This window comes from Carlito syrichta, unplaced genomic scaffold (assembly GCF_000164805.1).
Source record: "Carlito syrichta isolate Samal-C Ts95f unplaced genomic scaffold, Tarsius_syrichta-2.0.1 Scaffold143105, whole genome shotgun sequence".
Lineage (NCBI taxonomy): Eukaryota > Metazoa > Chordata > Mammalia > Primates > Tarsiidae > Carlito > Carlito syrichta.
The window spans coordinates 33,833-47,206 of NW_007087201.1; the positions used below are offsets into that span (position 1 = coordinate 33,833).

A 13,374-nucleotide genomic window follows, 5' to 3' on the forward strand; every position below is an offset into this window, starting at 1 on the left:
TGTGTTATTTATTATTAGAGTCCAGGAACATGATAGGTGCTCAATATGTTTTTTGTTTGAGTAGATGAATGAAAAATTGTTGTGAAGAAAATATAACTATACTTGTTTCTCTTTCTTATCTCCTGTATTTCTAGTTTGTGAAGCCTGGAACTGAGAATTCAAGAGATTACCCTGACATGGTAAAAGAAGCAGGTAATATAGAACAGTTAGGTCTTCAAACATTCACACTTTTTTGAGTGGTCTGTCTTGATTCCATGGGTGGAGCAACCTTGCAAGCACAAAAGGAAGCCTAGTTGAGAGAGAACCTGCATGGAGAATTGCCTAGTGTGACTCACTAAAAAAGAGAAAGAAAAAGTTGCATGGGCATCTTAGTGGCTACATAGCCAGAACAGACAGTGGCTTACAGTTGTGTGTGCTGTCCAACTATTTGTCGGATGGTTAAGTGGTCTGTAGGAGAGAAAGGTGAGGTCATCCTAGTCTGTGTTCACCTCAGAAGTTATTGCAAAATTTGTATCTGTCTTTACTGTAAAAGGAATAATCACATTCAAACGTATTAAATATATGATGGTTTTCCTCCCTTCATTTCATTGAGCCAACATAGAGAATTCTTTTTCCTTTTTATTTATTTTTTTTGAGTTAGAGTTTCACTCTGTTGCCCAGGCTGGAGTACAATGATCTTTCCACCTCAGCCTTCCAAGTAGCTGGAACTACAGGCGTGTGCTATCATACCCAGCTGATTTTTTGATTTATTACAGAGACGAGATCTCGCCAAGTTGCCCAGGCTGGTCTTGAACCCCTGGGCTCAGGCAGTCCTCTCGCCTCAGCCTCCCAAAGTGCTGTGATTACAGGCTTGCGCCACTGCGCCCGGCCTGCAACAACTTCTCTTAGCTCTTTTTGCTTTAGTTCTGGTGGTTATCTAAATGCTTATTCTACCATGCTTATTTAAGTTTTTGATTTATTAATTTTAGATGCCTGTTTGTGTCTCACTGTGGTAGATGAGAATTTAGCTCACACTTTTTCTGCAGCCTCACTCTTCTCTTCTTTTCATTTTACTTACATAATTTTTCTCAGTTCCTCCCCTGGTCATTTCTGCAGCTTTGGAGAGGATCCTTAAGACTCCGTTTTTTGTTCCATAGACAGAGTCATTTCTTTTTTCTTTTTCTTTTTTTAATTTTGAGTTGGAGTCTCATTCCGTCACCCAGACTAGAGTGCAGTGGCCACTCCCGGCCACTGCAGCCTCGACCTGCTGGGCTCCGGTGATCCTTCCACCTCAGCCTTCCAAGTAGCCGGAATTATAGGCGTGCACTACCACGCCCGGCTGATTTTTTTGATTTATTGTAGAGATGAGGTCTCGTCAAGTTGCCCAGGTGGGTCTCGAACCCACAGGCTCAGGCAATCCCCTCACCTCAGCCTCCCAAAGCGCTGGATTACAGGCTGAGCCACTGAGCCCGGCTCAGAGTCATTTTTTAATCTTCGCTTTGTAAGATGAGCACATTAGTCTGTTTGCCCCAGTAATGATACTCTATCTCATTTTGCCATCTAGATGTGCAGTGGAGCCACAGGGATGAACAAGACAAGACCTTCCCATTAAAGAAATTTAAGACTTAGAATTTAATATTTCAGAATTAAGTGTGCAGCTGTGACAGAAAATGTTAAGTACCAAAAAGAAGATCTGAAAAGTGGGGCAGTAGCTTTAGAGGAAAAATGATTACTTCTGAAAGGAAAGATCTGATATGATTTAATGAAGGATTTGTCATTTGAATTGAGCATAGACTGTATAGTGGTAGATTTACTTTGTAAAAACTCTAAATTTTTACTCACAGCAAATACTTAAAGCACTTTTTGATAAACTCTTTTGTTTTTATAGGTCAGAAGGCTTTAGATGATGCGCACATTCCTTATTCAGCAGTGAAACAGGCATGTGTTGGTTATGTTTATGGTATGTGGCAAACTATATGTTCTAAAAATTATTCGCCTAAGACTAGCAGCAACTCCTAAACAATCCAGAGGCATCTGTGACTTTTATTTATTTTATTTTATTTTTTTGAGTCAGAGTCTCACTCTGTTACCCAGGGTGGAGTGCAGCGGCACGCTCACAACCACTGCAGCCTCGACCTGCTGGGCTCAGGTGATCCTCCTACCTCAGCCTTCCAAGTAGCTGGAAGTACCAGCATGTGCCAACATGCCCAGCTAATTTTTTGATTTATTGTAGAGACGGTCTCCCCAAGTTGCCTGTGCTGGTCTCCAACCCATGGGCTCAGGTAGTCCTCTTACCTCGGCCTCCCAAAGTGCTGGGATTATAGGCATGAGCCACCGTACCGAGCCGCATCTGTGACTTTTAAGCCTCAAAATTCAGATTCATTCAACTGCAATTGTATTGAAGAAAAAAAGGAAAAAAAAAACTCCTCTAAATTCAGTCTTAATTCCCATGTTTCATATTTCCCTTGTGTGTCACTCTAGTATAATTTTGTTGTTGTTATTATTATGTTGCCAAAGCAGGACATTTTTTTTTTTGAGTTGGATTCTCACTCTGTTGCCCAGGGTGGAGTGCAGTGGCATGCTCACAGCCACCCTAACATCAACCTGCTGGGCTCAGGTGATCCTTCCACCTTAGCCTTTCAAGTAGCTGGACTATAGGCTCGCACTGCCACACCCGGTTAATTTTTTAAATTTATTGTAGAGATGAGGTCTTGTCAGGTTGCCCAGGCTGTTTTCAAACCCTTGGACTCAGGCAGTCCCCTCACCTTGGCCTCCCAAAGTGGTGGCCTCCCAAAGTGCTGGCCTCTCAAAGTGCTGGCCTCTCAAAGTGCTTGAGCCACTGCATCTGGCCAACATTTCTTATCTTTTTTAAAAAAAGGATTTACCCATGATACTACTGTGTAAGAATAATTTAAAATTTAAAAATAAGATAAATTTTTGTTCTTTATTGTCTTAAAATTTGTATTTATTTACTTTTTTGTATCTAATAAAACTTTTTCATTAAATATTTTTTCTGATTAGAAAACTAACATGCTAATTGTAAAACAAAGGAACCACAGAAAAGCACAAGAAGAAACAAATCACTTCTAATCTCTTTATTCAGAGATTATTTTCATTGATTTTTTTTTTGGAGTATACCCTGCAGAGAGTACATTTGCATGTGAATATGCATGCACACATGATTTTCTCTTAAGGAAAGTAAGATCCTAGTATACATACTTTTTTGTAATCTTTTTTTCTCATTTTACTATCTGAAACATTTCCCATGTCATTAAATCTTTTTTTTTGAGTCGGAGTCTCTCTTGCCCAGGCTGGAGTGCAGTGGTACGCTCACGGCTACTGCAGCCTCAACCTTCTGTCTTAGCCTTCCAAGTAGCTGGAACCTCAGGCATGTGCCACCATGCCCTGCTGAGTTTTTGATTTATTGAGGTGAGATCTTGCCATGTTGCTTAGGCTGGTCTCGAACTCCTGAGCTCACATAATCCTCTTGCCTCTGCTTCCAAAAGTGCTGGGATTGTAGGCGTGAGCCACTGCAGTCGGCTCAAATCTTCTTTTATATACTCATTACATTTTTCAGTTAACCGTTTTTTTTTGGACTAGTTTAAATACTTACGTGGTTCAAAAATACAAAAGAGTAGATAGTGGTTACAATCTTATATGTAATATAGTGATTAGTGTGGGGGAAAAATCTTGCTCTTATTCCTGTCTGTCTTGTGGTTCCTTTCCCTGAGGCAGCTGATTTTCCCAATTTCTAGTGTATCTTTCTGGAGGTAATTTATGTACATACAAGCAAGTGTGTGTGGTATCTAATTTTCCTTTTTGCCTTGCTTTTGTTACACAGTAGCATAGCATAAATACTATTTTGTATCTTGGTATTTTTTTTACTTAGTTTTGGAGACTAATCCAAATTATAACATAAAGAGCCTTATTAGTCTTTTTTTTTATGATACTGTAATATTCCATTGAATAAATATTTATAATTTATTTAATTCATTCCCTTTTAATGAATATTTAAGATGTTCCCAGTTTTTTCATTGCATTTAAAAATATTTGTCAAATAACTATTGGATATATGTAAGATGTACAATATGATGACTTATGAATACATTGTGTAATGATTCTCACAATCAAATTAATTAGCACACCCATTACTGCCTATGCTGTACATTAGATCACTAGAATTTGTTCATCTTACAACTGAAAGTTTGTACCCTTTTACTAACATCTCTCTATTTTCCCTACCTCTTCCATCCAGCATTTTTTTTTTTTCAAAGTGGTGGGGTGTGTGTGGGAACCCCTCCAGCATTTGTAATGATTATATGATAGTCTTTTTTTTGTTGTTGAGTCAAGGTCTCATTCTGTCCCCAGGCTAGAGTGCAGTGGCATGATTGTGGCTCACTGCAACCTCAGCCTCCTGGGCTCAGACAGTCTTTCTACTTTAGCCTCTCAAGTAGCTGGGACTACAGGCTCGCACCACTATGTCTGGCTAATTTATTTATTTATTTAATTTTATTTTTTAGAAAGCAGGATTTATTGAGAGGACAGAAAAGCTCTCACTAGAGGGGGCATGAAGGGGTTACCCTGTGTCTGGCTAATTTAAAAAAATTTTTTGTAGAGACGAGACCTTGCTATGTTGCATAGGCTGGTCTCAAACTGCCAGGCTCAAGCAATCTTCTCACCTCAGCCTCCCAAAGTGCTGGGATTACAGGCATGAGCCACTGTGCCCAGCCTGATTACATGGTATTCTACTCTTAGGGATTCACTACAGTTTATTTAGAAGTAGTAATGATATCCTGTTCTTGAACACTTTAAATTATTTATAATTTCTAGTTATTATAAAAATACCACACATATTATATACTAGTATAAAAAATACTATAGTAAGTATTACTGTAAATGATTCTTTGTGCATATCTACAATTTATTTCCTTAAGATTTCAAGGTATCAAGAGAATTCTTTAAGGGGAACTTACTGGGTAAAAGGGATGCAGAATGTGTTTATTGAAAAGAAACTTCTGAACTTTGCTGATTTTGCTGAAGACTTCTAGAGAGTAGTCCTTACCTTCAGATATTCCCATCATACTGTGCTAGCGTGTCTGCCTTGGTGGCTGTGTTATTTGGGAGAGGAAGTCATGTGTATTTATCATGAATCACATTTTTCTGGAATGCCCCCGCACACAGGATCTTTTAAACTTTTTGAAGTTGTAGGATCTTTTTTTTTTTTTGACTTGGAGTCTCACTCTGTCCCCCAGACTGGAGTGCAGTGGCCGCTCCCAGTCACCGCAGCCTTGACCTGCTGGGCTCCGGCAATCTTTCCGCCTCAGCCTTCCAAGTAGCTGGAACTACAGGCATGCGCTACCATGCCCGGCTAATTTTTGATTTATTGTAGAGATGAAGTCTCGCCAAGTTGCCCAGGCTGGTCTCGAACCCGCGGGCTCAGGCAGTCCACTCACCTCGGCCTCCCAAAGGCGCAGGATTACAGGCTGAGCCACTGAGCCCGGCTTGTAGGATCTTTATATGAAAAATAAGTCATGGCCTTTATCCAATTGGTATAGCTTTAAAGATTTATATATGACAGTTATGTGTTAATGAAATATTGCTTCCTTTATCACATAACTCTAGCCAGATTGAATTGTTTGCAATTACATGGTAATTTCTTTATTTTCTACCTCTGTATCATATAAAGAAGGTGCACATATAGTCTGTTTTGAGAAACTTTTATATTTGCAATGTAAATGTTGGTTAATGCTAAAACTGTTTCTGAATAAGAGGTCATTAGCTTATTTAACTCTCCTGTACATGTTGTATGCTAGGCAAAGACATGTAATACTGAAAAAAATCATAGTGTGACATTATGTTGCATTGCCCCTCCATGATTCTGTGTTGGAGGTATTAACATTTTTATGTGTTTTTCTTTTCAGGTGACTCTACCAGCGGACAGAGGGCTATCTATCACAGTTTGGGACTGACTGGAATTCCTATAATCAATGTCAACAACAACTGTGCTACTGGTTCCACTGCTTTGTTTATGGCCCAGCAGCTGATTCAGGGTGGTGAGGAGTGCTTGTCGAGTGTACTTACAAAGATGTGCGATTGTTGCCCTCGTTTAATCATTTGGTCACGGGGCCATCAAAAATCTTATAATTGCTTTATAATATATTTCTTTTTTTAAAAAAAGCTTTTTTTGAGATATAATTCCCATACCATAAAATTCACCTCTTTAAAGTATACATTTCGCCGGGCTCGGTGGCTCAGCCTGTAATCCCAGCACTTTGGGAGGCCGAGGTGAGTGGATTGCCTGAGCTCGCAGGTTCGAGACCCGCCTGGGCAACTTGGCGAGACCTCATCTCTACAATAAATCAAAAAATCAGCTGGGCATGGTAGTGTGCGCCTGTAGTTCCAGCTACTTGGAAGGCTGAGGCGGAAGGATCACCGGAGTCCAGCAGGTCGAGGCTGCGGTGGCCGGGAGTGGCCACTGCACTCCAGTCTGGGCGACAGAATGAGACTCCAACTCAAAAAATAAATAAATAAAAAAAGTATACATTTCAGTGTTGGTTAGTATGGTCATAGAGTTGTACACCCATCACTGCTATCTAATTTTAGAACATTTTTATCACCACAGAAATAAACCCTGTACCCATTAGCAGTTATTCTCCATTTTCTCCTCCCTTCAGTTTCTGGCAACCATTAATCTACTTTCTCTCTTTGTGGATGTTTCTATTCTTAATATTTATATAAGTGGAATCATACAATGCATGACCTTTTGTGGTTTCTTCCACTTAGCATAATGTTTGTGTGTATGTATATTGCTGCTGTAAATATTTGTATACAAATTTTTTTGTGGCCATATATTTTCAGTTCTTTTGGATATATAGCATATCCTCTATTTATTTTCTTTTTAAAATATCCTTTATTTTCATATATTCTAGGAGCTTGTATTAGGCCCTCTATTCTGTTCCATGGATTTGGTTGTTTATTACTGCTCTACTACTTAGTGTTTTAATTATTGGAGCTTTATAATATCTTATTGTTTGATAATGCTAGTGCCCCATTTCTGTTTTTGGAAAGATTTTGGCAATTCTGTTGTTTTACTCTTCAATTGAACTTTAACATCATTTTTAGGTGCCCCCTGCTTGCAAAAAGAATTCTTTTGATTTTGATTGGAATTATCTTTAATTTTTAATTTAAATTTTAATATTTTAAAAAATTCTGAATGTTTTTGTTTTTGTTTTTTTGAGTTGGAGTCTCACTCTGTCACCCAGACTGGAGTGCTGTGGCACACTCACGGCCACCCCAACGTCCACCTTCTGGGCTCTGGTGATCCTTTCTCCTTAGCCTTCCAAGTAGCCGGAACTGCAGGTGCATGCTACCATGCTCAGCTAATTTTTTTTATTTATTGCAGAGATGAGGTCTTGCCAATTTGCCCGTGCTGGTCTTGAACCTGTGGGCTTAGGCAATCCACTCACCTCGGCCTCCCAGAGTTTTACAGGCTGAGCCACCAAACCCAGCCCTGTTTATTTTTTTTTTGAGATGGGATCTCACTCTGTCACCCAGGCTGGAGTAGTTGTGTGATTTAAGCTCACCACAGTCTTGACCTCCCGGGCTCAGGCCTTCTACCTCAGTCTTCAGAGTAGCTGGGACTTCTGACACATGTTACCAAACCCGACTATGTAATGTTTGTATTTTTTGTAGAGTCGCACGTGTTTTCACCAGTTACCCAGGCTGGTCTTGAACTTGTGGGCTCAAATGATTCTCCCTCCTTGGCTTCGCAAATTTGTTGGGATTATAGGTGTCAGCCACTGCGCCGGGTCTGAATTCGCTTTTTATATTTGTTTTTTACTGACGCATATTTCCACAGTAATAAAAAATTATATTAACATATTGAGAGACTCAAGGGGAGAATTAAGCACCATCTTGATTTTTCTTTCAGATTTTTATTTAGAAGCATATAAGAATTTTCTCTATAATTTTTGTTATTAAAATTTTTGTAGAATTATGTTTTGCATTTTATGTAAATTGACATACTTATTTATTTATTTATTTATTTATTTTATTTTATTTTTTTGAGTTGGAGTCTCACTCTGTCGCCCAGACTGGAGTGCAGTGGCCGCTCCCGGCCACTGCAGCCTCCACCTGCTGGGCTCCGGCGACATGCGCTACCACGCCCGGCCGATTTTTTTGATTTATTGTAGAGATGAGGTCTCGCCAAGTTGCCCAGGCGGGTCTCCAACCCGTGGGCTCAGGCAATTCACTCATTTCAGCCTCCCAAAGGCACGGGATTACAGGCTGAGCCACTGAGTCTGGCGACATACTTATTTAAATGGAAGTATTCAATCTCATTTTGTTGGGTGTCTGGAAATTTGAATTTGTAAAATAATTACAATTTCCTTAAAGGTGTGGCAGACTGTGTCTTGGCTCTTGGGTTTGAGAAGATGGAGAAGGGATCCCTTCCAGTAAAAGTGAGTCTCATTTACTGTTATTTTGGAGTTGTTATGACACTATGAGAAATCTTTGTCCATCTGACTGTCATAAATAGAGCGTGTTAGTAAGCAAAATAAAATATAATTTAGCATGGTATTAAATGAGCTGGTATAACCCAAAAGCTGAAAGGTTTTTGTATTTTTTGACATTATATATATATGCATAGATCTTGGTATTTTAGAATAGTAAAGAATCTTAGAGGTAGGCCAGGCTCGGTGGCTCAGCCTATAATCCCAGCATTCTCGGAGGCTGAAGCGAATGAATTGCTTGAGTCCATGGGTTCGAGACTAGCCCGGGCAACTTGGCGAGACTTCGTCTCTACAATAAATCAAAAATTAGCCGGGTGTGGTAGCACGCATCTGTAGTTCTGGCTACTTGGAAGGCTGAAGAGGAGGGATCACCAGAACCCAGCAGGTCGATGCTGGGGTGGCCGTGAGCATGCCATGGCACTCCAGCCTGGGTGACCAAGTGAGATGCCAACTCAAAAAAAAAAAAAGAATCTTAGAGATATGTAGTTCAAACTCTTTATTTTACCAATGGAGGTGAATCTGTTGTTCAAAGAGGTTAAAAGATTGAATTTGAGGTTGGCTTATCTATTTAACTAGAAAATCATTTATTGGCCGGGCTCGGTGGCTCAGCCTGTAATTCCGTGCTTTGGGAGGCCGTGGTGAGTGGATTGCCTGAGCTCGCAGGTTCGAGACCCTCCTGGGCAACTTGGAGAGACCTCATCTCTACAATAAATCAAAAATAAGCCGGGCGTGGTAGTGCACGCCTGTAGTTCCAGCTACTTGGAAGGCTGAAGTGGAAGGATTGCTGGAGCCCAGCAGGTCGAGGCTGCGGTGGCTGGGAGCAGCCACTGCACTCCAGTCTGGGTGATGGAGTGAGACTCCAATTAAAAAAAAAAAAAGAAAATCATTTATTTATTCATTCGTTCAACAAATGAATTCCGTTCAACAAATTAAAGAGAGTTAATAAAGTGTGGGACTTCTAATACTGGTAATGGCAAGCCAAGTTATTTTAGCCAGTACTCCCACTGATTACAACTAAAATATTTGGATAAAATATTTGAAGATTCTAAAGGCATTGAAGAACTAGCAAGAGTGAGGAACTGCAGGTGACTGCCAGAGAATTAACAGCAGCACTTGTGCTACTTTTGTCTTGAAGACCTTTTCTAATCAGGCAGCTGTGAGCTGCAATTTTGATTGTCCCCTGAAATGAAGGGGAAAGTGGTCAAAGCTCAGGGCTTCTCAAGATCAGAAGTTTAATACTCATTGCCCACATTAAACCGAGACTCCATAGGGGTAAACTCTTTGGGTAAGGATGAACCTGAAGCAAAACTGCCCACTTCAAGTGAGATTATAGGGAGAGTTGCCTGGCTCTGAGTAGAACAGGGGAGAAAAAAAAGAGAAAGAAAAAAACCACCGCCACCAGAAAAACCTTTCACTGAGAGTTCATAAACCACAGGCTAGCTCTCTTGTGAAATTGCTGCTGACACCCTTATTACCTGGGTAATCCAAGAAACTGCAAACCATGAATTGAGTCTAAATTGATTCTAGAATGGTAGTAACCTAGAAAAATTTTCTTTTGGAGGAAAGAACTTTCTTCTTAGGCCTCGAGAATCCCTTCAAGTAAATTTTCAAGGACATGCAGTCAAAGGTAACAAGGCGTCATAATTGAGAACCAAAAGAAAGAAGTAAAAAATGATCTCTGAAGACCACAGAAACTGGGTTTATTGGACACAAATAACCATGTTTACTATATTTAAAGAAATAAAAGACAGCTTGAAGATCTCTTAGGCAATAGGAAACTGCAAAAAGGGACTTCATAGGCATAAGCAAAACTCAAATAGAATTTATGGAAAAGAAAAATGAAGCCAGACTCGGTGGCTCAGCCTGTAATTCCACGCCTTTGGGAGGCTGAGGTGAATGGATTGCCTGAGTCTGCGGGTTCGAGACCCGCCTGGGAAACTTGGCGAGATCTCATCTCTACAATAAATTTTAAAAAATGAGCCGGGTGTGGTAGCGCGCGCCTGTAGTTCCGGCTACTTGGGAAGGATCGCCGGAGCCCAGCAGGTCAAGGCTGCAGTGGCTGGGAGCGGCCACTGCACTCCAAGTCTGGGCGACAGTGAGACTCCAACTCAAAAAAAAAAAGGAAAAGAAAAAGGAAATACATAAAATTTAAAATTCAAAGGATAGGTTTAATAGTAGATTGTGCAGGACTGAAAAAAGAATTAGTGAAACTGGAGTAGATTAGTGGTAATTATTTAAAATACACCACAGAAAAAAGGTGGAAAATTGGCAGCAGGTTAAGATATATGGAGGATGCCAGGATGAGGAATAATATATTTTTAAATGGAATTCAAGAAGAAGAAGTAGGAGAGAGAAAATAGAGCACAGGCATTATTTGAAGAGACAATGTAACTAATTTTCCTGCCCTTAACAAAGGACACTAATTCACAGATTGAAGAATCCCAGTGAATCCAAAGATAAGTAAAAAGAAACTCATTCATAGACACATCACAGTAAAACTGCAAAACAAAACAAAGGCAGATACTAGTGGGGTAAGTATTAGTATCTTCTTTGTATGAAGAATATTACTAGAGAAGGTTAGAGATACTCATTTTGTATATATGTGGATATTGAATTTTTGACTCATCAACTTTAGAATAATTTTGCATTGTTTGTAAAAAGCAATGTTTAAAAAACTTTTTAAAAGCTATTAAGCAATTTTAATAAATGTTTAAAGCAATTTAAGAATAATTTAAAGATTTTAAGGATGTTTGAATTTGGTTATCAACATGATTTTAAAGAGTTGTATTTTAGTTTAGCCCTATTGTCTTCATTTTTGAAGTAATTTTGATTTCAGTAATATTCATTTGGTAATACTTTCTAGTTTTCTTTTTTTTGGTGTCAAGTAGATAATTTCTAAAACACACACATCCCCAATGAGGATTGCTTCTTAAGTTATATACCTGGTGACAGTTTAAAATGTGAATATCTATTCATATTTTGGTAAATTCAGATTTTCCTGTAGAAGGCACAACAGTATAAAAAGTCAGAACCATTTTTAGTCAATGAGTCTTAGATTATTTTTAGCCAATTATCTAAGATAATACTGTTATCTAACTCATGTGATCAGCCTGATCCCATTTTTTCTGTTCAAATGTTAAATGACCTTAAGATAAATATATATAATAGTATCACTTAGAAATCACAAGTGTCTGGCACATATTAGGCACTCAAATCAATAAGAGTTGTTTTCCTCTTTTCTGTAAAGACCATTTTAAGAAAGTAGTAGGCTGGGCTCAGTGGCTCAGCCTATAATCCCAGCACTTTGGGAGGCCAAGGCGAGTGGATTGCCTGAGCCTGTGGGTTCAAGACCAGCCTGGGCAACTAGGCAAGACCTCGTCTCTACAATAAATAAAAAATTAGCCAGGCATGGTAGCACACACCTGTAGTTCCAGCTACTTGGAAGGCTGAGGTGGGAGAATCACCAGAGCCCAGCAGGTCAACACTGGGGGGGCCATGAGTGTGCCACTGAACTCCAGCCTGGGTGACAAAGTGAAAAAAAAAAAAAGGAAAAGAAAATAGTAGAAGTTAGATTGGGTCTTAAAGATAATTTAGGAATGGATAAGCGAAATGAGCTCTTTCTAGGTATCAGGGAAAAGACCCTGAGCCAAGTTACGGGTGTTGGCCCAAGTACAGTATGCTCAGGAACAGTTTGAAAGACCGTCTGGATTAGAGTAGCAGCTGGAGAAGACTGAGAAACAAGGTTATAAGCATACAGAGAAATTAGTGATCTTATTCATGTTACATTTTCAGTTAACAATTGGACATCTTTCCCAGTTAGAACATATTGATATGCTTTCCTGTTTTGAATGGTTGCTTAGTATCCTGTTACCTGGCTGTATGGTTTACCTCTCCTTTCTGATTACATTCTTGACAGTTGCTTTTTGTGTTTGTTTGCTGTACAGTGCTACATTTATCATTCGTGTACATATATCTTTATTTATTCAAGCTATTATTTATGTAGAGTAGATTCCTAGGGCATGATGAACAATTTAGACAATGTTTTAGCTAGAGGCGGCCCTAAAGATATTTTACAGGTTAAGTGCACCCATAAAGCCCAGAATGAAGTAACTACCTAGTGACGTAGTACCCATTTAGTATTGATACAGCCAGGACTAGATCTTTTAATCCAAATATAAACTTTTTGCTTTCCCCAGAGAACCTATCATTTTATTCTTCTTCTCTCCCACTTCTCTTTTTTTTTGTTTGTTTTTTGTTTTTTTTTTGAGTTGGAGTCACTCTGTTGCCCAGACTGGAGTGTTGTGGCCACTCCCAGCCACCGCAGCCTCGACCTGCTGGGCTCCGGTGATCCTTCCGCCTTAGCCTTCCAAGTAGCTGGAACTACAGGCGTGCACTACCACGCCTGGCTTATTTCTTGATTTATTGTAGAGATGAGGTCTCGCCAAGTTGCCCAGGCGGGTCTCGAACCCGCGGGCTCAGGCAATCCACTCACCTCAGCCTCCCAAAGGCGTGGGATTACAGGCTGAGCCACCAAGCCCGACTCCCACTTTTCTTTTATATTTTGTCTTTTTTTCCTTTATGTCTCTATCTGACATGACCTCCTCTTTTGGTATTTTACCACCCCCTTACAGCCATCTGCATTTCTTCTTTTTTAATCCTCTATTCATTTCTTAACTTATAACAATTTGTAACTAAATTTGTTTAGTATTTTTTTTTTTTTTTTTGAGATGGGGTCTTAGCTGGTCTCGATCTCTGAGGCTCAAGCAATCTTCCACCTTCAGTCTCCCAAGTAGCTGGGACTACAGGTGTGTACCACTATACTCGGCTTATTTAGTAAGATTTTGTTTCTTTTCTTTTTTTCTTTTTCTTTGAGTTGGAGTCTCAC

General features: G+C 39.6%; 1 protein-coding gene across 1 annotated transcript in view; it reads left to right on the forward strand.

Annotated features, from left to right (window-relative positions):
• Window positions 1-13,374, forward strand: part of LOC103251566 (non-specific lipid-transfer protein) — a 91,726-nt gene that overhangs the window by 14,326 nt on the left and 64,026 nt on the right. Inside the window, exons 2-5 of the mRNA XM_008050160.2 lie at window positions 135-192; window positions 1,868-1,939; window positions 5,901-6,032; window positions 8,374-8,438. Of these exons, the coding sequence (XP_008048351.2) occupies window positions 135-192; window positions 1,868-1,939; window positions 5,901-6,032; window positions 8,374-8,438 (327 nt within the window). The remainder of the gene's footprint in view (window positions 1-134; window positions 193-1,867; window positions 1,940-5,900; window positions 6,033-8,373; window positions 8,439-13,374) is intronic.